At 43.0% G+C, this 22006-nt stretch overlaps 1 protein-coding gene across 4 annotated transcripts in view; it reads right to left on the reverse strand.

The window, feature by feature from the left end:
• The window catches only part of KCNMB2 (potassium calcium-activated channel subfamily M regulatory beta subunit 2), a 112044-nt gene extending 90894 nt beyond the window's left edge, over positions 1–21150 (reverse strand). For 2 of the 4 annotated variants that reach the window (XM_015871604.2, XM_015871601.2), the window contains exons 1-2: positions 20863–21150; positions 16520–19867 (exon numbers count right to left, since the gene is read on the reverse strand). In XM_015871604.2, the coding sequence (XP_015727090.1) occupies positions 16520–16557 (38 nt within the window). In that variant the 5' untranslated portion in view covers positions 16558–19867; positions 20863–21150. The remainder of the gene's footprint in view (positions 1–16519; positions 19868–20862) is intronic. The other 2 variants (XM_015871599.2, XM_015871598.2) reach the window with 2 other exon arrangements.
• Positions 21151–22006: the final 856 nt, after the last annotated feature.

Genomic DNA, 22006 nt, shown 5'->3' on the forward strand with positions numbered 1-22006 from the left:
CCTTGTCAGGAAATGTTTATGGCTCATCAGTCTGTATTTCCTCTTTCTCACTTCGTATTCCTCGTACTTTCATTTACACCCTTCCATGCTGCTGAATTTTTCCCTCAGTTTGGTGTTTCTGCACTGGGCTATAATGTCTCTCCACAGCCATTTCTCTGAGTGACAGTGTATTACAAATTCAGCTCTTCCAGTACTGATTTAGCTCCTTTAATCTTTCCTTATAAATGAGTCTCTCCATCCCCTTGATAATTTTTGTTGCTCTTCTCTGAACCACTACAATTTTTCAATATCTCCTTGCTAATAAGTTCCCCAGAAATGAGCACAGCATTCCAGGTACTGAAGCAGCAGAGCAGCATCCAGGTAGGCAGGAGCAGGGCTGCCCCAAATGAGTTGCCCTCCCCAGTGCCCTGTCTCATTCCCAACTTGTCTCCACAGGTTTTGAATCTCCTTTTCTCCTGCCAATGAAAACTGATTGGTTTCTTCTGTTCCAGTGCAGAGAAAGCTGGTCAAATTCTCCCGTGCTGTAACAAACACTGAGTTCATTTTGTAGTGCTCTTATCCAGCTGCTTCTGCCTATGGATCTTTTGTGGAGGCTTTTAGTCCCTTCTAATGTCATCTCACCTGTATATCTTGTTAACATGTTGCTTTCTCCTCTATTTCTGCATAAACAGGCAAGACCTTAAATAAAACTTCTAAAACTGTGCTTTGTGGTTCTTCCAAGGATTCCTCATCTTCTACTCTTTGCTCTGTTAACCCCTCTTTATAGCCTGCTAGCCTGTTTTCAATCAAGAAGGCAATGTTCATCTCCAAGCTGATTTAAATTATTTTATTCTACAAAGATTTCATGAGGCACAGTATCAAACGCTCCACTCAGATGCAAATATATTACAGCTCCAGCATTCCCTTCATCCGTTAATTTTCTGTTTCTATCAAAAAAGCAATCAGGTTTGTCTGCTGAGATTTATTCCCACTAGACCAACGCAGTCTGAGACTTTGTGCTGCTGAGGCTGCTGAACACTCATGGCCAGAATTGCCTCCATGGCAGCTGGGTGTGTAAGTACCTCCAAACATGAGTGTTGGGGTCACTGTTATGCTCATCCTACACTGGGGTTCTGCTAATTGGAATTAGTGCCAAGACTGTGATGGGGCACAGCATCCCTGTAGGGCTGTCCCGGGGTTGTTGTCCCTGCACCTGCTAGGAGCACAACCCGTGTCCTGCAGCAAGGTCACTCCACACAGCTCGGGAAGCCCTGCAGCAGCACGCCTTGCTCAACACCATCTGCAAAGTGCCTGCTTCCCTGCCAGGGCTCTCAGCAGTGGCATGGTGCCTGGCCAGGATGGGGACCTCCTGCCTGCAGTCTCTTGACAGATTGAGGAGCAATGAGCTCCTGGCAGCGGTGGCCTTTGTCATGAGGGACTGCAGCCACCTGGGGACAATTGTGGGACCTTTGGATGGGCCAGGTTTTATCTGGCTGCATTTCAAAGCAATACGGATTTCTTTCAGAAAGGTAGTTTTCAGCTAGACGTGTTTTGGGATCATTTATTTCTCCTTCTAAGTGTCTGCAAGCACTTTTATTTAGTCACCTCCCAGTCTTCTGTTTACAATTCAGGAGGGATGACCACAGGCAGTATGGTATTCTGCCACTTCCCCCCGTATCCTGGGCTCATCTCTATCAGCTGATTTGCATGTAGGATTATTTTCCCTTGAGTATTTTCTCATATGTTGACTAGGAAGAGATCTTTTATTGGCTTTTCCTCATTTCTAAATTGCTCACATCTCTTTCATCTGTATCATTAAAGACAGATTCTAGCAATCATTAGCTTCATGACCATCCTAATTTACTAATTAATGGACATTCTCTCTCATTCCCCTGAAACTCATGCAATAAGTGTCTTCCATATTCCCTTTAAATCCTTTGGCAGCATTAATTTACTCTGAATTTTTTTGCTGTCCTTATCCATCCCCCGCTGAGCATTAAATGAATCTGTATTCTTGTTTGATTCCTTCCTCACCATTTCCTATTTTCAGTACAGGTTTTTTTAACCTCCCATTTCTGAGCATTCCTTGTGGAGTCTCTGTAATTGCAGCATGTAGCAATACTTTCATGCACACTTATTAGTCATGCAGATTTGTGAACACTCATCTGCCATAGAAATTGGATGGGGTAAATGTGGAAATGGCCCTTTGTGAAGAATGGGTGTGGGACTGGTCAGGATGGGGACCACTGCCATCGGTCCTCCAAAGCTGATTGCCTTCCCATGGGTGTTCATGCTCAGAAAGAGCAATAAACATCTTTCCCTCAGTAATTAGTTCCTTAAATAACTAGTTAATATCTGTATAGTGCTCTGAAGATGCTAAGTGCTCAATAAGTGCACATTATTTTTGGCATTTCGGAGCCCTTTCAGACTGTGCTGGCAGCATGTAGTTCTCGGCATTAATGAGTTACATGACTTTGCTTAGGGGGAGATGTGTTTAGCAGGATTAGTTGCCATCTCTTTGCTGTTTTGTGGGAGAAGGAACATCTTGCTCCACTGGCCCTTAGGGCAGCTGAGAGCCTCAGCCTGGGCTCCTCAACCTGCTGCAAAGGGTTTCTTCTGGGTGGGAATCACAGCCTGACACTGTCCAAGGCTGTTCCCAACACAATCCAGTGGAGAATCCTTCCTCATATGAGGATCTGGTGGGATGAGGGGAAAAAGGTAAATCATCTCCTTCTCGGCCAGGTAAATCGTTGCTGTTTTGATTTCATCATGGACATTGGTGATGTTAGCCTTAGTGCTGAGCTATGTAGTTACTTAATAGGGTATGTCAAATGCAAATGGAAGTGTTGCTGTTGTGTGTTATATTCTTACAAACATACTTAAAGCTCCTAACTAAGCTGTTATTCTGGGAACCTAATGCAAGGCAGCAGGTACTACAGTTCCCCCGCCGAGTCTATTTTCAATATTAATTATCTTGCTGTGCATTAAGTAGTTTTTGTTTTTGCATTAAAGGGTTTATGAAGATTAGATGATTAAAATGATAAAGACTAATTTTCTCAAGCGTAGCCCCTTGGCAGCAGCCAATTGCAAAGAGAAAAATGTGTGTACTTAGTTGTTGTGGAAGGCTGGTACAATGAGTAAGTTATTGTACAGAGGGGAGGGACCAGTGGGAAAGGCTGTTCCACCACAAACATTGCTGCTGTCCTGCTGGCCATACACTTATGCTGTGTTGATGTGGTAGTTGTTCATTTTAATTCCCAATAAAGCAGATTTTTGTCCGAGAAATCAATTTCTCCATATGAAAACCAGTGACAGGAATGGCTATTGCTTGCAGATGTATGACATCTGCTGCAAAGCTAAGCTCAGTGTGTCAGCAGAGTATGCATTGCTTGCTCTTTGAGGAGGAGGGGAGCTCTGCAGTTGGGTCTGATTTCAGGGCACTAAGCTGGGCTGCCAGGTGAGTGCATCTCACAGGGGCAGCTGTCACTGGAAGGAGATCTTATGTCTGAAGGAATCCCTTGTGTAATAGCCAGGTTTGTACCTTAGCTCCCTCACTGCCTGCTGATGAGGGAATTCTGAAGGAGAAGTCACAGCTCTGCCCTCTGGGAGACTCTGTACAGAGTATGTATTTCCTTTTCTTTCCCCTGGTTATAAACACGGTGACATATAGGCAGCATAAATTGTTTTGCCGTAACAGTCTTTCCTTCCTGTCAGGTAGAGGAGCACACATAGTACTTGCTAATGCTAAAGCCATAGGCATTAGAATCACTGTTATCATTAACATAGTCATCCCCCATTGCACAAATGAAAGTGAAAAGCAAAAGGTGCTCTGTGGAGTACAGTGCCAAGAAGCTGAGGACATGTAGGAGAATTGCACTGATTATTTTCTATATTGCATAAAACATTTTATATAGTCCTGTTATGATTTCTGCATTTTGGAACACTTCCCTTCATTGACTTGCATTCTGAATAGGTGGTTTCTGTATGAGTTTGCTGTCATTAGTATTATGAGCTGTTATTTGTTAGTATCATGAAGTCTTTTCAATGCCTTAGAATTTATTACGGGTTTCAGAAATGCCAACATTTATCCATTTTACACCTTCATTATCTGATCTAGCCTCATCATTACACCAAATATATACAATGGTATTATCACTGCTGTCTCATTTCATTGTATTTTCCATTTCTTAGAAATAAAAGCACTACACATTTTGTAAGAAAACATGCCTGAGCATAATCAGCCCCAGTATTATATACATCTGAATCTTGGGTATTGACAGAACACGTCCATTGCTCAGGGGTGGCACAGTGTGTGTTTTAGGCCAATTCTGGTAGACTGGGACAACAAGAATCTCCATGCAGGATCTCAAAAAGCCTCTGAAAAGCCTGACATACCCGTAGTGATCCCTAAGCTTTCTCAACATCCGCAGTGAAGGTTCCTAACATTGCTAAATATAACACCTGTCCTCGGAAGATGAATTTGTCTTACTTATAACATCTGATGTGATTGTTTGTTCTAGTTCCTCTAAACTAAACTTCATGCTATGTGAGGCTCCAGAGCCAGCTGTAATGTGTGGAAAAAAGGGAGAAGGCACAGATTAAATGAAGGTACAGCTGTCTTGAAGATGAACATAAACATCACCCTCTGATGGAGGCAACTGTTGTTCAGTTCTTACATTGAGAAGGATTTTTAAGGATCAACTAAATAGAAAGTAAATCCAAGATGAGAGGAACAGAAATCCAAGATGAGGGGACAGAAAGACAGCTGCTAAGTGTGTGACACGAGGTGACTTTTGATTAAGAAAACAGCCTGCCCACAGTGGGGAGAGAAAGTGCACTTGGAGACCAGATCAGCTCACTGAATATCCCTCCTGAGAGAAAGCATTGTAAAAGCTGACCTGAATCCATTTTTAGCAGTGACTGTTCTTCCAGCTGGAAGTGTTTTCCAGCTACAGTGAACTCACAGTCGACTGTAGGCAGGATCTGCTTTGCTGGACTCTGCAGTGCTGGTTCTCAGCCACAGACACTTGGAGGAGGACAGCATCGTCCTCTGGCAGTATGAGGTGGCTCATGGCACTTTTTGACCACAAGCAATACAAAGTTACAGGAAGTCTTGCAAACTGCTGCAATAAAAGCAGATAATTATCCCTGTATTTTAGGGAAGCTTACAACAAGTCTGTGTTAGTAGTCCCAAAGGCAGCACATCAGCCACGTTAAAGGCTGGAGGGAAAAGCTCTAGTTTCTCAGTCTGCAAAGTGGTGTTAATAAATCAACCTACTGAGAAAATATTATAAGTATTTTGGAACAAATAATGTGATTGAAAAAGGCATATTTCATCCAACAAGTCAATTACTACACCCACTGATATTTGTTAAGATTCAATTTGGTGAAAAAAGAAATCTGTGTTCTGCCACAAATTCTGGCCCACTTCCCATAGATACTAATCCTCAATTTTTAGCCAAAATTTGCTGATGCATTGTCTGACACAGAAAAGGGCCTCTGAGCTCTGACATAAAACCTAATTACAGGAGGTACAGTAAAACAGGGCAAGAGACGATGAGAGGGAATGGTTTTAAGCTCCAGGAGGGAAGGTTTAGTTTGGATGTCAGGGAGAAGATCTTCACAGAGAGAGTGCTAAAGTGCAGGAAAAGGATGCCCAGAGAGAATGTGGATGTGCCCCATTCCTGGAGGTGTTCAAGGCCAGGCTGGATGGGGCCCTAGGCAACCTGGTCTAGTACCAAATCTGGAGGTTGGTGGCAGGGGGTTGGAACCTGATGGTCCTTGGGGCCCCCTCCAACCCAAACCATTCTATGATTCTTGTAGTGCTGAAGACATGCGTGATGCTCACTCTTTTCCAGCAGTAAAATACCCAACATTAGTATCACTACATTAGATTCAGAACATGCACACAGACACATGCATATGCCTGTACTGAAAAGCATAAACTGCCTCCTCTTTGCTCAAAGTCCAACCGCCTGCAGCAATATCAACAAATGCCATAGAAATGAGAAACAATGCTCCAATTCCCAGTGCAAGAAAGCTGTGGTGTTTGCATGTCCACAGAGGGGAAATGTGAGGATTTGGCTAATAGGTGAGATGTCAAAATTGATTACCCACAAAAGTGTCTTACGAAAGCTTGTCTATTCATAGGGACCTGCCTTGTGTATGTGCAATGGTGGCAGCTGGGTGATTTCCCACAATAAGCTGGGGCTTGCATCTCTGTAGGCACCGGTGCCTCCAGCATCAGGATGGATTCCCCAGGTGCCTTTCTGTTTTCAGCACTTGGGAAGCTGTGCTTTGCTGACACTTCTGCCTAGAGGCTGTGTATCAACACAGACAGGAAGAGTTTGCTCTACAAAGCAGCAGAGGAATGACAGTGGCTGGCAAAAGACAGGTTAACAGCGTAGCTGCAGAAAAGTATTTTCCATCTGCTCCCATTTCTGCACCCCACCATTGCTCTTCTCTGCCATCCATCTCATTCTCACCACATATCTGAGACCTTGTTCTGAGCAGCATGGTGTAATCCTAACACATCAGCATGCCACGCAGCAGCTGCCAGAGCTCACGTATAGGCCTCAAATGCATTTGTTTAGAGCAGGGTTCCCAGATGGGCACAATTAAACAGTCATTCTCTGAGATGTGACTGACCATGCGCCATCCCTTGGCTAAAAGAGGATTAATATTTTGGAGGATGTGCAGTCTCTATGACCACTTCCTTTAAATAACAGCCTCGAGTGTTTCTGCTCTCCTTCCCTGGGACAAATCATGGAATCCCAGAATCACAAAGGCTGGAAAAGAGCACTAAGATCATCTGGTCCAACCACTGACACAACCCCACCATGCCTACTAAAACATGTCTCTTGGTGCCACATCTACGCGTTCCTTGAACACCTCCAGGGATGGTTAAATCACCTGTGCCCCTGTTCTTAACCTAATGGGGTTAACTCCTATCATAATGATAGCGGGAACTCAGTTTAACCTCTTCTTTTTCCCTTGGTAGCGCAAGAAGCCAAACTACAGCTATAGATAAAAGACTCTGGAGACCGTGCTCTCGGGTCTTCCCTCTGCAATCCCCGCAGAAAGCAGTCGGCTATTGCTGGCCAGCCGGCTGCAGTGCTGGTGTACGCGATGGTGACCGAGATGCATCCAAAAAGCACTTTGTGGGGATGCGGATGCTGCAGCATCCCCCCGCCGCGCCTCCCCGCAGCTCCCAGCCCATTGATGGGGGAAGAGCAGCACCTAGAGGCCCCGGGCGGCCCTGCCTTGGGCTCCGCAGGCACAGGGGTCCCCAGGGCTCCGGGACTTAGGGGCACTATGCGCTTCTGGCGTCTGGGGGATTTAGGGATGAAACCAGAACGATCACAACCTCTCTGAATCCCATCCCTTTTCCTTCCACATTCAGCCCTTCCAGCCTCTCCATCGAGATCTGGCAGAGAGAAAGAGTCCTTCAGTGCTGTCACTTAAAGGTTGGTGGTTTGGAGGTTGGAGTGCAATGGCCTTTTGGGACCTATCTGTGCTGAGCCTTGTGCTCTATTTGCTGGACCGGACCCACATGGTCAGTGCTCTGTGAGAAGCTGCTGCAGACAAAATAATGGTCTTTGTATGTCCCTTCTCTGATCCCCAGCTTCTGCTTTAAAAATGGCACTGCAGTAATGGGTTTCTGTAGGTTTCTGTAGGATTACTGTAATTCAAAAGGTCACATAGGCAGTAATTATCCCATGTGTTTAGTTTAAGGATCTCAGAAATACAATGTCCATTCTAATTCTGTCATCCCAGATTGAATGTTTAATTTCTGCTTGCAGGTATGCTAAACTATAAACATTAGGCCTAAGTTTTGAGAGAGATTTCACCAAAAATGTAGATCTACACTTTCAATGTATACCAAGATTAATTCAGATGTTGAATATATTTCTAGCAACGCAAAGTTAATAGGATTATGTTTAAAATCTCTGAATAAGTATTTCACAAGCAGCAAGAGCATGGGATAAACTATAATTTGCTCTTCATTCAAGAGTCCAAAGGGCATATTTTGAAACCACCCCCTTGACTTCAGAAACCTGAAAATTAATAAAGGTGAACTTTGTCCAGTGTTTGGGTAGTGGAGCCCAAAAGTCACACTGCCCTCAATCTGTGCACAGCTTTTTGAGCTGTGTCTGTCAGTGGATTTTGACTGATTAAAATCTTCTATTCCTATGGGCTTGAAATGATGGTATGGTTGGATCCTTCATGCTGGAGTCTGCTCTGAGTTGTTACAGTCCAAAGATTTGCATCCTTTGCTGTCAGCATTTAGCCACGTTAAATGCACTGTCAGGAGTTTAGTGGTGAAACTTGAAGCCCTCATTCTCACCTACACACAGCTGAGTTAAATATTCCAGCTCCTAAAGTCTAGGTGAGCAGGCAAGTTTTAAACCCCCACTGGATGATGCTTGATGAAATATTGTGTTTGAATGTTATAGTCAGACAAACGTGGGTTTCTTTCAGGAGATCTTTTTTGGTTCAAATTAATACAGGTGAAGCCTTTAAATGAGGACTGAGGATGAAACCCTGCAGTGCAGGATGAAAATGAACACTAATACAACATTGTCCTTTCTTAAACAAGTTTTTAAATGAAAGGATTTTCATCAAGTAACAGGAAAACATTCATTCACTGAGTACTTCAAAGCTTTTCATAATTGCAGTTATTCCTTCCTATCCTTTATTAATAAACTGAATCCACACTAGAACTATGTAAGTAGCAACATGTTTGAAGACAGTAATAAGTACATTTTCTACCTCAAAAATAAGAATGATTCAATTTCTTGAGAGGAAAAGGTTGAGTTTCCCATAGCAGAAGAGGAGACTTGAAGCCCAGACCTTACCTAGGGTCTCTCATTACATGTATAAGTGCCAGGAAATAAAGTTAGACCTCATACTTCAGCTGCTCTGTAACTAGGGCTGTTCTCCAGTCCCTTATTTGTGCAAGTCATCACACTATAAACATGATGATTAGACTGGTAGAAGTGTTTAACAGTGAATATTTTTAGGATGTAATCATTCCAGGCTCAACTGGGAGTAAAAACACTGTTCTTAATGTCAAAGATAGGGAAATGGGACACATTACTTCATTCAAGCTTGTGTGACTGTTGTGATCAGAGTCCTCCAGCTCCAGACTATGGCCCTGGGTCAGTCCTATGAACTTTGTTGTCTGTCAGTGCTCGGTACTGCCAGTAAATTAAATAATTGCTTAGTGGAAGAGGAAAATGAGGCAGTACTGACAAGGGAGACAAGATATGCTTTCCAATGAGACCTGAAAATTGAGACAGAGCTGATTAGGCTCATATCACTGTGCAATCTGGAGATACTAAGCAACCAGCTCTCTGCATTTACTTCAGTGGGAACATTGACAAGGTGGAAATGTTCCTCCTGAAATGCAGAACCTATCAGGGCTGCATGGGGGAGGGAGGAGAGTTATTTTGGAATGGGAGAGCTAAAAACTTTCACTGACCCCCTTAGAGATTCCTGCATATAACAGCACGGTACCAAAATCCTCCTTGAGTTTATTTTGCAAAGATAGAAGAGTGATAGTCTGTAGGTAACTATCCCACTGTCACCAGTACAACAAGCACATCTATATGGTGAGGTCACATCTATGTTGGGATGGGATGAATAACAGGAAAGTGATGTCTGAGTGTGCTGAGCTTCAGGACAAGCGCTCCAGTTCCTGGCACAGGTTTTGCCTTGGCAGTGGTTTGGATACATTGGATGTAGGACAGACCAGTATGTGAAGCAAATGCCCTGCACTGCCTCTTTAGGCTTTGTGGATGAATGAAGCTGGGACAGATATTGGAGTGGGGGAGATGAGGGACTGTTTACAATCCAAGGTTTTGTAAAGTTTTTCAGTGAGTTTCTTTGGTTGCAGAAAGGTTTCTCTCAAAACACTCTGCCTTTCTGGGACTGCTCTGCCCTTAGTGCTATTGTAAACCTGTTTGCCTCATGATGATCGATCTATGGGTCACAGAAGGGCTCCCTGATCTGCCTGATGGCTGGCAGAGATGTTCCTGCTGACTGGGAGAGAAACATGCTCCAGGGCACCTGGCAATGGCTCTACTTGAGACCTTGCTTGGCCAAGGGGGGCATAGCGTGTGCAATTGGAGGCAGTCAGGGTACCCAAGGCTTTCTGGAAAATGAGCAGGATTTCTGGCTGGCTGATCACAGTGGTGAATTTACAGAGCTCTTTTGCCTCAAAAAGGAGCAGCAGAGGTGAGGAGGGATGGATCAGCATTGATTAAACTGCCAGTTCTGCTAATGTCAACGTGGACACAGTCACTTTTCTTTGCCAGCAGCAACTTAAATAATAAGATGCAGAGGGAAAAGGAGGGAGTGTCAGTGCTGAGCTACTCACAGTGCTGTTGGCAGTATTTAGATGAGGAACTGGTGGTGTGATGGATGGCCATGATGCAAAGATACATGGTGATCAGCTCTGGAAACAGGCTGTTTAAGGACGGCACCTGACTAGTCTGAAGGTGACTTCACCAAGAGCTGGTTGCTAGATACTAATCAATTATAATAATCCATACTAATCAAAACCTCGCGCCTTTCCTTTTTTTGGTTACTTTGGTATCCCACGGTCAGACATAATGAAATGTGTTTTGTGATATATATTTTTTTGAGCTTGACATGCATTATTCTGTGATTCTGTGACAACAAACCCTGATGAACATCTCTGAGAAGAACCTATTGTGTAAATACCCAGACATTGTTGTTTGGGTCCACATCTCCCTGGTCATTACAGAAAGGTGATCTTTTGATGTCTTTCAAAACAGTACATCAAGTTACTTCCAAGGAGGTTTCTCCTAAAAAGATGAGTATAATGCTTTAGTTCTAATTTTGTAGGAGTTAACTTGAATGTTAGTAACAACTCCAACATTTGATTTAATGTACAGAAATTAGGAGTATATATCTAGTGTTTCCAATTAACCAGGGACACGGCCTTTCCTGTCTGTTCAATCCAAGGACAAAAGTAATTTGTTAGGATAGCAAATTGCCTTCTACTCCTGCACATTAGCATTAGCGTATCACTGTGAAAATAATCCATACTATCTGGATTATGGCAGTGAAATTGCTACAGGTGAAAGCTGTTTTCTGAACTAAAATTTGGAGAAGATGAGAGAGAAAGAGAGACATGAGGGGCATCGTTAAATAGATTTTGGTATTTCTTGTTTTGAAAGGTTTCTACTGAAAAGGAGAGTACATCTATCTTGCAGAGGGGTTCCTTAGAGGGTTTAAATAAAGACTGAAGCTTTAAGAACAAAGTGAAAATGGAAGAAGAAATATACTGCCATGGGTAGCTCAGAAATGAGGCACTGGGGGTTTCACAGTTTTCATTAATCCTCTCCTGCCCTGAGGGTGTTCCTGTGTGACCATCAAAATGACACACGTGCAGCTGTCTGGTGCTTTGCTACATCTCTAGGTTTGATGTACTTTGCTCTGGGGATGGTTAAACCTCCAGCTGTTGAGAATGGCAGTTTGTTTCCTTCAACAAACATGCTCGGATGTTTATCTGAACTATTTAAGTCCACAGAATTAGATTATACATTGTTTCAAATAGTTTTTCAACATGTTTTCAGATGTTGATTACCAGGTTCTAGCAAGGAAAACCTGTCTTTCTCAAGCACTGCTTTACTGTTACATCAGGAGCTGGACTGGTGGCTTTGCCTGGGGTCTCCTAAAATCCTTGTAGTACTTAAGGCTTAACAAAACACATAGCAAGAACCACCTTACTAATACAGACGGGAGGAAACCAAGCTCTTGACTACCTGTCTTGGCAATAGGACTGCAAAGCTATACAGCATAGCAAAAAACAGTCACTAGGTGCTTCCCCATGGCAGTACAGCTCATACAGTTACATGGCAGTGTGTACTTGGGTAAAAGGAAGCAATGGGTGAGTCAGACACACTTGGCGGAGGAGAACTAGCTGGGGATGAGGGCAGGCAAGCAAGGACTCCTGGGAAGGCACTGTGCTTCTGCACACCCAGCTAAGCCAGCAGTGTTGGAAATGGTTTGGTTCTGATCACCTTATCAGCTTGGGCATTCTAGAGATTTAGAGCATTGAGAAACAGTTTAATAATAACTGACAAGACATTAGCATTGATTTTTAACAGGCTGCAAAGGTATGATAAAAGAGTAGGTATGTGATGGATAACAACTATGTGAACCATTTGTTTGGTTCAGCTCAGTTGGTGCTGACTGAAAAAGACAAGAGAGGGAAAAATGGATCTTCTCAGCCTGCCATGAATCTCAGCAGTGGGAAGTTCAGACCACCAAGGTTATAACAAACTTCAGAGCTTCTCTCAACACCCTATGGAACAATGTACTGATACAGAGATTGTTACTGAGACAATATCTGATGCTTAGAGACAACAGGTTTATTTGCTTTTATTAAGAAAAAGAAAGAAAGCAGGAAGTGTGGCTCAGGAGTGTGAACTGGGAAAGAGGACAGATATTTCCAAAGCTACTGCCAATCCCCTTAGATGGACATGATGAGGTATTGCGTGGTACTGGAAAAGGATCTGTGACTCAACATGTGAATCTGCACTGAACTGCATTCACAGGTTTAAATTTATTATGAGGCTTAAGGTCCAAAAATAGGAGCCTTTCAAAAAAGTGTATTTTAAAAAGGTATTAGAGGGTGATTAAAAACACCATTAAACCTCACCTCTGAAATAATGGGAGCGGTTATACATATTTCTCTGCAGTGGAAGAACTAAAATCCAGTCATTTTCTGACTCAGATAAATCTTAAGTTTCCCATGTGTGCTTTTGCAATTGTAAATTTGGAGAAAGAGTGCTGCAGGAAGATGAAAAGTTCTCTTGCCACAGGAAGACCTGGCCCTTCTTGCTCAAGTGAAGACATGCTTTTTAAGATAATTTGGTTTGTGATAAGTAGGCAGCTCTACATTCAGGTCTTTAAATCTCTTTACAATATTCCTGAAAGTATTAAATGAATGTGTAATATACAGGATCCAGGGAAACTAAAACCAGTTGTTTGGCCTCTTAACACACAGATGAAGTGTATTTCCCCACTTAAAAATCAGAACAACTGTATCAATACTGTGGAGGAAGACAGCATTCAGATGGTGTTGCGGACTGATATAGGCAGCTAGGTATGTTCTAAAAAGCTATGTTTGTATGCACAGCCTTTCTGCTCTTGGGAAGGGTTTTAGCTTTTCAGGTGTCTGGCAACACAAAGACCAGCTGTGTGCAAAGCCTGTTAGCTCTCCTGCAGAGCAGGAGGACTGTGCTCTTAAAGCAAAAGCAAACACACCAAGCTGGCTTCATTTGAACCATCCTGCATCGCTTCTGTTACTTGTCTACTAATGCAGGCCAGCTGTCTAGCCAGTGAAACAGAAGCATCAAATTACAGAAATAATAGGAAATGGAGAGTGAGAGGCCCTTTAAAGGTCATCTTGTCTGCCTGCTCCTTTGGCTGTGTTCAGCTTTACCTACAGCACTACTCCATGGTCTGTCAAACTGGTATTCAAAAGTCATCAGTGATGGAGATTCCAGCTTTACCCACAAACAAACAAGTGAAAAGTAAAAGCTATGTTAACAGCTGAGCAGCTAATCGGTTCTGTCTGTGATGCTGGTCAGATGAAGAAAATATCCGTTGCTGAAATATCTGTGTGCTTTACTAATGCTACAAGGAAACATGCTAATCCTCTGGGAACATGCACATCTTAGCACTGGGAAATGGGAAACGTGCGCTAATTTTGCCTGTAAGATGGTGAGCAGTAATCTGCATGGATGTCTTTTGGCAAGATGGGATTCTTTGGGACTATTGTACTTATGTGGTTGCCTTTTAGACTGTAATTGTAACAAATGTGATTATTCTACAGTCCTCCAAGAGAAGCTGTACTGTGACAGGGATGGAAGCATTCGCTTCCAGCCAATACAGGCCAGGCAGTGCTCATCCCAAGGATGAGCTGCATTTTTGTTTTCTTTTTTGGAACCTCGTCCAAAGCACTAAAATGTAATGAATTAAGACAATGCTGAATTGCTGGCTTAGAGCTGGCTATTTTTGATTCCCATGATTATTCTCCTGTTTGATAACAGTTATTGTTTGAGTAGATTTGGTTGAGCGCATCTTTTGCCTTGTTTTGTTGTTGCTTTTTTAATACAAGTTTTTAGAATGAAGACCCCATAGGAAGAGCCAGGGAAGCAGAAAGGAAGAGCAGAACTTTCTGGGGGCAGAGAAGTTGATGTAAAACCCCACTTTTAGAACCCAAACTTTCAGATGACTTTTAATGTCAGCAGACGTATCCAGAGGAATAAAATATATATTGGAGAGTTAATTTTGTAAATAGTTCTCAATAACTCACTAGAAGTTTTGGATATGTAATCGGATATTCCTTCCACTTCCTTAAACACATAGTACAATAAGGAATGAATAGATAACTGTTGGTTGCAACATAGCTTCATAATGCCCAGGGCATACAATTTTTTTACATAAAAAAGTAGAAATTTCATTAAGAAATGACATCTGAAACGCTCTTTGTTAAGTGTAATTTGCTGTTCAAAGTCACTTTTGGAAGTTGCTGCTTTGATTTCTGTCAGATGCAGAGGCATGATATGTGACATGGCACACATCAATCAACTCTCAACGTAAAAAGGTGTGGTGATTTGTCTCTAATTGAGGGGATGGGAAGGCAACTATTTCTTAATGTGAAATGATTTTAGATGGCTGTCAAACATCTGGAACCGATTAGTAGGCAAGTCAACTGAATGGAAGACTTTCATTTTCTGTTGTTGCCTGTTCCCAATGCTTTGTTTCTGTTGCTGTCCCTGTTTCTGTCTCAGTCCCACTTCTGTAAAGCAAACATCTGCAGCAGGAAGCCTATTGGAGGCCTTGGTGGAGGAGGATGTACTCTGAAAAAGCAAATGTTCCAATGAGCCATTGCTGCTGCTTTGGGCAGAGTGACTCAGCTCTCTGGGCATGGGTTTGCCAGCATAAGTGCAGTTTAACTCAGTTTTTCCCTGAAACCGATGAGTAAACTTAGTTTGAGGTCTGGTACTGCCATGTAAAACTTACTGAACTTTTTGCTATGGAAAGAGATGAATTAAGCCAGCATATTTTAGTTATCATCTGTGCTATGCTGCTATATATCTAATAGGCAGACACTTAGAAGCAGTGCATGAACACCTAATAAATGAAATTCCCCCAAGGAATCTGTGTCTGCGTGGGAGAGGAGACTGGGCAGGAAGGGAACAGGAGCAGCCAGAGGTGATGTGGCTGACAGGAAGATGATTCAGATGCTGCAAAATATTTCAGGGAAGTGTTCGTTCTGTTTGATATACGAACTAACTTTGTGCTGTCTGACCTGCACTGTTTTCTGTCAGAAGTCCTAAGCAGACGTAAAATTGAATGAAAAGAAAGCAGAAAATAACAGTGGATTCCTTTTCTTGGAGCTGGAAAGTAATGGTAATGCATTTGAAACAAACAAACAAAACCATACCATAGGTGCACGTGTAACACTTTGGGTGAGTTGGGGTTTGATACCAGAAACAGTCTGCAGAGAAGAAATGATTTTTTCAGAAGTATTTAAAGAGAAGTACAGGGGAAAAAAAAAGAGCCCTCTGCATCTCAGTAAGTTTCAAGATACTTGAAAGATATTGTAGAAAATGGAAAGATGTCTAGAATTTTTCAGTTTTTATTGCCTGCTCTTGACACACGTGAGCTGTGTTGTTTAGATACGTACCCCTTCCTCCCCACAAACCTTTTTTGTACAGTGCAATATACCAGACTATTTTCATCCCCCCACGTGCCAGATGTGACACCCTGTGGGTAGAAGATCTGCATGTCATCAAATCCTGTACTGAATGGTTTTCCTTTAAAGACACTATTTTCAATGTATCTCAAAGTCCAGCTTAGCTCTAAGTATCTCTTTTATGCTGGTACCACCAAACTGTATCAACATTATAGGATTACGAAGTGGGATCACTTGCCCTGTCAGCTCTGTGCTAGCATTATGGCTTCACACTGATACTTCCAGCAGGGCAAGTGCTGTATTTTATTAGTTACAGAGATTCATTGCGCATCCAGAAACTGCCCTCTGCACCCTGCTTTTATAACAGGATTCACTACAGCTGAGCAAATACAACCTCTGTAGTATATATGAAATACAAGAAGATAATAGTAGCAGGACAAACTCTGATTATCTATATAGTGTGTGCAGTGAATTGGGAATACAGAGATGCTTTGCACAATGGGGAGAAAAAAGGAGGAGGGAAAATGTATTTAAGGTCTGCCATGAAGGCCTAGCAGAACCTGCTTAAAGGATTCCTATCTTAACCAACTCTCCATAATCCCTAACAAAGGCCTGAATGCAATTACTTCTGCAATGTATTTCCAAGCCAGACTTTAGTTACATTCTTGAAATTGCAGTCAAACTGCAGGAGAAAACAAACCCAAATAAATCCAATGTACTGGTTGTTATCAGCCTCCAAACAATGAGCTGAAAGCAAACCCCCAACCCAAGCAGCTTGAGCCATTTGTTTCTACTTACCTCCATCTGTCTCTTGGATATTTGAAGCAAAGGCTCATTTTGTCCTGCAGATTCGGTGCTGCTGCTCAGTATTATCTCGCCTGATTGTAAAAAGGCTCCTGACCAAAAGGAACAGGAAAGCAGTACGTAAAACAAACACAGAAGCCCAAGAGGAAAGCTACACCCTAAAGACCAGCACTAATAGCAACTGAGAGACAGGGAAAGAGAGAACACTCCCAGTTACTAACTTTTTCCATTGATACATCTGTTACAAAACAATTTTGCTGCAAACTTCTCATCCTTCTTGCAGGCAATGCTTTGCTGTATGAGTAGACCTCAGATAAACCACACAGTGAGTGTGGGATTGGGCTTTTTTTCTCTTCTTTTTTTGGACCAAGTAATCAAATTAGTGAAATACAAGCTAGGAGCTCAGTTGACTATTCTAAAAGCATAGTTCTGGGCAGCACTTATCACAAGGTGCATTTGTCCATACTTCAGCTGTTGTTTTAATCCAAAAAGCTTCAATAGAAAGAGTGATATTTGAAGCGGTCACCTATGGGACTTCCTTGCCAGAGAGACTCGGTGCAGCAGAAGTGAATGTTTAGATGATTAATAACTTAATTTTCTAAGGGTGTGATGAGCAGGCGGAGAAAATACGCCGAACTGTCGTTGCCACAGAGGGGTTTTTCAGTGCCAAAAGAATAAAAATGGAGAAGGAGAGTTAATGATTTCACCTCTAAAGACTTCAGGATGAGGGGAATGTGCGGGGTACGAGTGGGATTTACTGCAGCGGCAGAAGGCACAGGGCCCAGCTGTGTGCACACAGTCCCTCAGTGGGTTTTGGCTTCTCCAGGGCTGTTCTTTAGTGTAGGTCAAAGAGTAGCAACGTGTGCCCGCAATGGCTGCACGGAAACTTTTCACACTGACATTTAATATGTGGCTTGGAACAAATAACAAACAATTTGGTTTAAATTAAAAAGTTTTGACAGTTCCATTTTGCCAAGCATTAGTCAGGGAGGAAAATTGATGGATGTGTCATGTTGGAAAATTCCCAGGGTGTAGTAAACTCATTTGTTTTTAGTTTGTTTTTAAAGTTAGGAGCAGATTCTCCTCTCATTTCAGCACAAATCTGGCCCTACTTCAGCAAGGCTGATCAAGCTGTGGTGACAGAAATTAAGGTCATGCTATTTACAAGATAAGGGAAATCTGCTTTGAGCCCATAGCTGGGAAATGCTGCGTAGAGCACTAGAGGTGGGAAAGAACCACTGCAGACATAAAGCTGATGCTGGGCCCCTGCAGTCAGCATCTCCTTTGAGCCTTGTTTTCTGAAGGAGTGTATGTGGTGGGGAGCCATGCACAGCTGAGGGTGCTCAGGATGATCAGGGCACCGACAGCCCCCGCTCTGCAGTCTGTCCATGCTGCTGGTGTGCTGGCAATATGGGCTTGTTTTCACGCCTGCTGGCCTTACTGCAGGGCAGCTCAGAGTAGCTGAGGACAGCTCTCAGCCATCAGTGCTCCAGTCAAGCTTTAATTCTTCAAGACAAGGTCATTACTGATTTGCTGCGCTTGCCTCACTGACATGTTTTGCTGATCAACTTATTCACTGCGTGTGGCCCTTTGCACAGCAGGGAGCTGCTACGCTGGGAAAGAGGGTTCTCTGTGAAGCTTTAAATAAGATTTGTTTTCTTTTTTTGTGCATTTGGAAGAAGCTCTGTGCTGACTTGTCAACATGATTTTCTTCCATCTGTATACATTTATCCTTGAATTAGAGCATCTCAGAAGCTGAAGAAGGGGAGAATCACTTTAGTCCATCTAATTTATCCGGGAGGTCAAATATACACTATTACACATTTTCCAGAGGTATTATACCAGTTGATATGTTGCTTCTATTACTTTGCATAGAGGAATTTTTTTATCTCAGTAGATCTCTTTCTCTCCAAAGACTTGCAGTGGCCTTTTTCTCTCTACCCTCCTGGTAGCTGCAGTGCCACTGTGCCACCCTCATTCATCTCTGCAGTATGGATGCTTTCTAAATCAGCTTTTATTAAGTGTTGACCAAATAAGACAAGTACTTTCTTCGTAGTTTTTCTGTGCTTCCTACTGTCATACCCTCTAATTGCATCATTTTCTTTGTTTTTTAATTGGGACGCAGCTTTGAAGCTGAACATGCCATAGGTCTGGCTGTTCAATACGACTCTGCAGTCCCCATATGTGCCTCTGTGGAGCACAAGTGGTTTGCAGTCTGCAGTTTGATGGCTAATCTCTGTTTCTGCACCATGCTTTTGTCAAACTTAAAGCATTAAGTACTTTTCTCTTTGACAAGTGTTGGAAGGCATTTCTACAATGGTGCTGTTTGATGGGTACGTCTCACTATCACCTCTCCTGGTGGTGCAGGAGGTACAGGGCAGGATTTCCAGTTCATAAGACAAAGCAAATCACTCTTAATAGTCAGATTTTCTAAAGAGCCCAACATGTTGAGCATCTGCACAACTTTGGGCTGAAGCAACTGGCTTGGAGTCATTAGTGAAGAAGCCTGGCTGTCAGTTGGAACCTGAGAACTTGAAAAGAGTACAACTCGTATGGTGCTACACAGAATTTATGCACCCAGATTTTGTCTCTCAGCTCTCAAAGTGCTTCACGGACACTAAACATGCTGATATGGTCAGTTGCTTTATGTAATACTAATATACATAGGGTGAGGAGATGTCCACTGCAATGAGGTACTAATGAACTCCGCAGGGCAGGGGAGGCGACTGCAGTCAGCTTTGTTTGGGAGCAGAAGTCGATGCAAATTAAGTTTGTTCTGCAAGAGCAGCTGGAGTGCTGGGAAAGCAGAGGAGCTGGAAAAGGGCATTTTGGGAAAGATGCTAAAAAGTGATTTACAGGACATTAAAGGGCGATGTAAAATGCTGGTAAATCATAAAAAGCCTGGAGGCTGCTCTGTAGTTCTTTGAAGCAGGGAAATCTAGTCTTGGGAAGCAAAAGAGGAAAGCAGAAACAGAGGAATCAAGCTGTACTTGGAGTACAAGCTGTAAACTCATTGCAATCAGCTCTATGGGTTGCAAGGAATCTCAGTGGTACACAAATGGTGGGTTGGGTCCGTGCTGCCCCTTTCTGACTGTGCTATTGACCTTTTAGAGGCGAGCAGCCGATCTCTCGAGGCTTCTATTTGCAGCAGCTGTTGCTGGGCTGCTGCTTGGGGCACCAAAGGGATAAAGGGATGCTGCAGAGATACCCGGCCACGCGCCGGAGCTCGCGGAGGATTCACACCCACGGGCCGAATTCGCCGCTGCGCCACAAGATGGAGCTGTCGTCACGGCAAAGCGATACTGCAAAGGTAGCGGCCTTTCGAGATGGTGCTGAGTACACCTCGAAAATAAACAAAAAATAACGTTAATTTCGTGGCCAGCAACGTGGTAAGGACTGTAAAAGAGGGGAAAAAAGGCTTTGGAGGAATAATCTGTAATCTCTGAGTCTGCAAAATTGGCCCCAAGCATGGAAAGCAAATGTAAGTGTGGAGACAACCTGGGCAGAACTGCAGCTCCAAAGAGAAGCAGGTGTGTTTGTAGAAAGGAAATGACAGAAAATGCCAGTGTCTGATGTGTAGGGCCGTACAGAGGGTCCTTATCAGTGCAGGACCAAGCTCATGTCCTGCTTCCAGCAAAGGACCCTGAGGGAAGAACTTCCATCCTTCACGGTGCTCATTTCTTAAAGGTTACTGTTCCTCCCTCATTATATTCCCAGTTAAACGCACCTGGATATTCTTATCAGCAGAAACAACTGAATCTTTCTTTGATTCATTTCTGTAAGACCAGCAAAAGCAGCCAGACAAGGAGTTTCAAGTAATAGTGCAGAAAAGGCAAATGGTCTCTCACATGGACGTTATTTTTAGAAGAGCTGAGATTAAAGAGGTTACTCTGACCCAGAGGCTATTCTGAGATATTGGAGGATTCCTCTTGCAGCCAAATTCCCTGGGAGGTTGTAAACAGGGCTTAGCAGGCAGAAGTTGTGGTATCATTTCCTCCAGAGAGAAACCTTGCTAAGATCCTTTCAGGTTACAGGTGTGCATATGGCAATGAAAAGGAAGGCATATTTCCAATCCCAATTACTACTTTGCCATAATTCCCTATGATGATACAAGCTCACCCTGCAATTTTATGTTCAAATGTGGATAACTGAAGTAGCATCTGTGCCCTTTCCAGCCTCATCTCCTTGTTTCAGTCATGTAAGTTGGCCTTAGGCAAAAAAAATCTCAGCTTCTCCTATGTCAGAGTGCCAGATCAGAGTATGAGCTCTGGTAATGAGCTCATATATATGGTGTTTATGCGATGGAAAGTAGAAGTATCCTGATAGCTTGTACTCACCTTGTTGGTGCAGTGAGCAGTGCTTATCCATGTAACTTTTATACTTTGTCTTGCAGTTTTGATTTTTGTTGCTGGGCAAAGATCTCTCTCCTTGCAGTTTTCACCCAAGAAGGGCTGCATCACTAGGACAAAACAGGCTTGAAGATCCTTTTCTTGCTACTAGCATAGAAAAACCTGAGCAGACTTGACCTAAATCCCTTTGAAATAACTATACATTATTTTTCAATTCCTTGTGGCTCCTTAGCATACATGCAACAGAGTAGGTGGCGGTTGCCAATGTAACAGTTTGGAGAGGAAATAAAAGACCCATTAATCCCTTGAAAAATCCACGTGTACTTTGCCTTGAGGGTTCTACACTCAGCATGACCTCAGTTTGCTGTGTTACTCACACACAAATTTGCTCGTCTTTAGTTCTGATGCCAAAAGTTCCTTTGTGTGCTGGGCTCTGCTGTGAGCCTTCAGCCAGCCCTTGCCAAGACTACTTTCATTCACTGTGCCTTATTTTGGCACCCTGTCTTGGGAACTGAGGATTTGCAGCATACTGAGGAGTAGGCATATCTTCCACAATGCAACTTTTTCCTTCCTATTTCTCTTAACTTTGTGTTACCTCAAAGCTTGATTAGTTTGATTCTATTCCCAATGTTGAATGCGATGCTCACCTTATGTTTTCCTGCCATGTGGTATTGCTGTTTAAAGATCTGAACTTCTGTTTCCAATTTGATTTTGCATCTTGCAGTGTTTAGTCCTGAGGTATTGCTTCTGCTGAGCCTGCTGCCTCTAAGCCTTGTTCTCATGGATGCTGCTCATTTGCTCCGAGGAAATTTTTTATGCAAAAGCTCTGTCTGTGGGTTAAGGCATCTGTGCAGTGCATGGATGTGTGAGGTGGCTCATGGAGGGCAACTGCACGGCTGCATTCAGTGGGGCAGCATCAATAAAGTTCACACTTGCAGTTTCTGCAGCCTTGGCCACTGCAGTGGCTCCCGCTGTGAGTGTCAGGATTGACCTTTTCTGGGATGGAAAATGATGCTGAGAGATTTCCTTATAGCTCCCATAAATGCCATGAATGCTTTAATATAACTAACACATTGAAAAGTCACAAATGTGTGATACATCCAAGATATGGGCACTTGGCCAAAATAGTAAT

The sequence above is a fragment of the Coturnix japonica genome, chromosome 9 (assembly GCF_001577835.2).
Source record: "Coturnix japonica isolate 7356 chromosome 9, Coturnix japonica 2.1, whole genome shotgun sequence".
Taxonomy (NCBI): Eukaryota; Metazoa; Chordata; class Aves; order Galliformes; family Phasianidae; genus Coturnix; species Coturnix japonica.